Source organism: Orycteropus afer, unplaced genomic scaffold, assembly GCF_000298275.1.
Source record: "Orycteropus afer afer isolate SDZICR_OR568_19922 unplaced genomic scaffold, OryAfe1.0 scaffold00196, whole genome shotgun sequence".
In the NCBI taxonomy this organism is placed as follows: domain Eukaryota; kingdom Metazoa; phylum Chordata; class Mammalia; order Tubulidentata; family Orycteropodidae; genus Orycteropus; species Orycteropus afer.
In genome coordinates this window covers 5222325-5226977 of record NW_006921783.1, presented here as the reverse complement: position 1 = coordinate 5226977, position 4653 = coordinate 5222325, and the positions used below count along the sequence as shown (strand labels likewise).

Here is a 4653-nt window from a genome sequence, read left to right as displayed (position 1 = left end):
ATGACATGAGACAAAGTATATGTGAACTGCTGTATGGAAAGTGAATTTGCTCTGTAAATCTTCACCCAAATAAAAATAAATAAATAAATTGAAAAAAGAAAAAAAAATATTGGTAAACATATGAAAAGAGATTCAGCATTAATGATGACAAATGAATATGCAAACCAAGACAATGATAGATCTGTTTGTTTTCTTAACTGATAAAAATGGCACAATTTTACAGAGATTGATAAATACCTAATTTAAATGAGAGCACAGAGGATAATTGGCACAAATATCACTGGTGAGAATATAAAGTGGTTTAATCTTTTTAAAATGGGCATACCCTTTGACCCAGTACTTTTGCTTCTTGTGCCATATCCTGAAGATACAATTGAACGGTAACCTACCCACTGCCATCTAGTTGATTTTGATGCACAGTGACCCTATAGGGCAGAGTAGAACTGCCCCATGGAGTTTCCAAGGCTTTAAGTCTTTACTCAAGCAGATTACATCATCTTTCTCCTGCAGAGCACCTGGTGGATTTGAACCACCAACCTTTAATGCTTTAACCACTACTCCTTCAGAGCTCCTAATTGGACAGTAGTACAAGGATATTCATCGTCATATTTTAATTCTTCAAATTAGAAGTAATGCATATTTCTATCAATAGGTTATTTGTTAAATTAATTAAAATTAATTATCGAAACTTTAAACTCAAAAAACCAAACTCACTGCCATTGAGTCGATTCCAACTCATAGCAACCCCCATTGGGTTTGCAAGACTGTAAAACTTTATGGAAGCAGACTGCCCCATCTTTCTTCCATGGAGTAGCTGGTGGTTCGAACCACCGACCTTTTGATTAGCAGCCAAATCCTTAGCCACTATACCACCAGAGCGCCATTCAAAAAAATACATAGTATTAAGTGTATTTCCTCTTCCTAATGTGAGAAGATACCCATAATATATTGGTTAAATTTATTATTGTGATGGTTATTGGGTTCTGTCCGGTAGAGTTTGTTTGACACACAGTGACCCCATGTAACAGCATAATTTCCTGATAGGGTTCCCTAGGCTGCAATCTTAACAGGAGTAGATTGCCACGTATTTCTTCCCAGAGCCATTGTGTGGGTTTGAGTATTCTAAAGTGTGAATTTTGTTATCTCTGAATGATGGGACAAGGGTGATTTTAACTTTTTAACAATAATGATAATATATCCTGATATCTAAAATTTTTATAATTGTATAGTCAAAGAGAACAATAAACTCATTTTCATTTTCAATTAACAGTATCTTACTTTTAGTGATATTCTTAAAATAAGGACTAAAATCTTTTAAAATTAAGAGCAAAGTATAAGAAACTTTAGTAAATATGGTAGAAATAGACTTTAAGCAGTTTATTTAACCAATTAAAAGCCATAATTTCCTGTAAACTGAGGGCTAATAATACCTATACATACATAAGATTTGTTGCAAGAATTAAATGAGATTGTACATATAAAGTGCCTTCACCTTGTAGCTTCTCTGCTACATTTGTTGCCATAATAAGAAGAAAGAGATATCAGATGATAAATTCAAAAGTTAATACTAAGCAAAAAAAAAAAAAAAAAGGAGGGAAATACGTCTTTCTAAAGTTTCTTTCAAATACCTGTTTGAAGACTTCTTACCTATTACATTCCAGATAAACCTCTCTCAAACACAGCACTAGACCAATAACTGACCTTTCTTGTTAAGCCAATCTGCAATCTATCCAAACTTTACCTTCTTCCCCAATTCTGTCCAAGTTCCACACTAGGAAAAGAGTGAAATGCAAGTTCAAGATGAAGGGTATGACCAGAACTTTTCCTTAGAATAGAATAATTGCGTTCAGGCCACTAACTGACTGACACACCAACCTAGATATAAGGAATTATAAAGACCCTTTAGAAGAGTCACCCAGTGAGATGTTTCAGAATTACTGTTTTAGGGTAAGACCTTCCTGAATGTTAGTCTATGTCATATTAGTGCCTGTGACTTAACAGAGTAAGAACTTCCAGTGAAATGGTTGTAGAGATTACCCAGTTAATGTTGTTTGCCCTGTGTTTACCTATGATAGTCCCTATCTTTTACATTGTTTTGCTCTACCATCATATTTCTAAAAATAAATCGTGTGTTTATTTGCTTGTACTTTCAGAATACATTAAGATGGCAGATCACTATGTGCCAGTGCCTGGAGGACCAAACAACAACAACTATGCAAATGTGGAATTAATTCTTGATATCGCTAAAAGGATCCCGGTACAAGTAAGAGATCCTGATGTCTCCTTTAAAGCCATATTCAGCCATTTTAAAGTTAGGCACAAGGGAGATAGAAAAACTGGAATTTTGTTTAAGGGGGGAATATTGGTGGTTCACGAGCCCTGGTGGTACAGTGCTTAAGCACTCAGCTGCTAACCAGAAGGTCAGTGGCTTAAACTCATTAGCAGCTATGTAGCAGAAAGATGAGGAAGTCTCTCCTGTAAAGATGAGAGCATTAGAATCCTATGGGGCAGTTCTCTTCTGTCCTGTAGGGTCTCTGAGTTTTGGTATTGGTAATTCAGTGGTAGAATTCTTGCCTTCCTGCGAGAGACCAGGATTCAGTTTCTGGTAAATGTACCTCATGTGCAGCCACCGCCTGTCAGTGGAAGGTTATATGTTGCTATGATGCTTAACAGGTTTCCTCAGAGTTTTAAACTAAAACAGACTAGGAAGAAATGCCTGGTGGTCTGCTTCTGAAAATTAACCAGTGAACACTCTGTGAATCACAACAGTTTGATCTACAGCCAATCTTGGAAATGGAATACAACTGGGCAATGTGTGGTTCCATTGTGCATGGGATTGCCATGAGTTTCAAGCCAACTTTACAGCAGCTAATAGCAAGTTGTATTTAAAGCATCTTTGTTGAAAACCCTTAGATAGGATAACTGAAAGAGAAAAGGAAGAATGGAATCACAATAAAGTAAATACAGAGGGCTGTAAGGATCTTTCAGAGATTATTTACTCCATTCATGTCACGTTCAAAATGTCCCAAATATATAAAAGTTACCTATTTTTAATGGAATATTCTTAGTCCAGGATATGGTGGTGCCTCAGAGTAGCTGTTTTTTTCCCTAACACATTAGGTTAAGAAGATTAAATATCTTAAAACACAGGGAAAACTATATACTTGAATGGCAGTATAACTACTGGGTATAGTTGGGTAGCAAAAGAAATTAAATCTGTGAAAAATAACCAGTATTTCTAGAAAAGACTATACAGAGTCCTACTTGAAAGACCAAGAATTGAGTTTCCGCAAGAGCAACAAGACTAGATAGAGTCTTAATTTCAAGTTGATTTTGACCCCTTCAGTGGTTTTGCCACAATGTATTACTTAATGTTGTTGCCTAAACAGTTTGCCAATAATCAAGCATAGAGGCTGAGTTAAGCATTAGGCTGCTGTGGAGCTATTGTAGTTCGTGAAATAGGGCCAGTCTTGGTAGATATTAAGGTAGTTTATGGCTGTTTCTTGGTCTGAATTTTAAGAATGAACCTTATTGTGCTCCCTTATAGGCAGTGTGGGCTGGTTGGGGTCATGCTTCTGAGAACCCCAAGCTTCCGGAACTTCTCTTGAAAAATAGCATTGCCTTCATGGGTAAGACTTTCTGACATACTATTTCTGTCTTTTTGATTGTTTTTGTCATTTTTACCCATATTCTTCTGTTTAACATATACCAGGGCTCTTTTTATTAATCAGCAACTTGTAAGAGTAACCCTCTTCATTTCTTACATCCTGCTTATCCCACTTCATTTTGCATTTTTTGTCTTGGGTTCTTTTCCATGAGGTATAGGTGAAACTCTGATATCCAAAATACTCATTTTTTAATTTGCAGCTGACTGTATGAAAACAATGTGGAGAAGGGATCTATTTATAAATAACAAAGGTAATTGAATACTTAAAGATACTCTGGCAGTATGCCTTCAGTGTGACTCAATGCCTTTGCATTTAAGCATGTAGTTTATATTCCTATGGAAGAGAGCTACTTTTGACTTTTCTGTTCTCATTATGACAGCGAAAACTTGAGGTTATATGGCTTAAAGTGTTTCTCTCTCTGTCTCAGAGACCTTCCACTGATTGATTCAATTCCAATGACTGATTATGCCTTGTGAACCCTATTATAGACAAATTTCTTCTTTGACTCCCCAAAGACCAAGGAGAGCATGATACTTCACATTAGAACCATGGAACTTTACAGTCCCTATTTTAGTTTACTGATTAAAAAAACTTGGGTAATCTGGATCATGAAGGATGATAAAATTAGAGTAAAATTTATCAGGAATTTAATTAAACATATATGTAGATTTATTGAGCTCTCACTGTGCAAAAAGCTTATGTATTAGCTACTGTAAAGGGTGCAAAGAAATAGCAGTTCTCATAGTCAAGTTTATGATTTCTGTCGTTTGTGATAGAGTGAGGATAAAACAAATACAAAAATAATTGTAGTACTAGCCAAAACTTGGAAACAACCTAGATGTCCAACAACTGAGGAATGGATAACCAAACTTTGGTACATTCACACTATGGAATACTATGCAACGCTAAAGAATAATGTAGAATCTGCAAAACACCGCATAACGTGGATGAACTTGGAGGACATTATGCTGAGCGAAATAAGTCA

General features: G+C 35.8%; 1 protein-coding gene across 1 annotated transcript in view; it reads left to right on the top strand.

The window, feature by feature from the left end:
* Positions 1–4653, top strand: part of ACACA (acetyl-CoA carboxylase alpha) — a 260973-nt gene that overhangs the window by 41353 nt on the left and 214967 nt on the right. Inside the window, exons 5-6 of the mRNA XM_007947891.2 lie at positions 2154–2263; positions 3548–3629. Of these exons, the coding sequence (XP_007946082.2) occupies positions 2154–2263; positions 3548–3629 (192 nt within the window). The remainder of the gene's footprint in view (positions 1–2153; positions 2264–3547; positions 3630–4653) is intronic.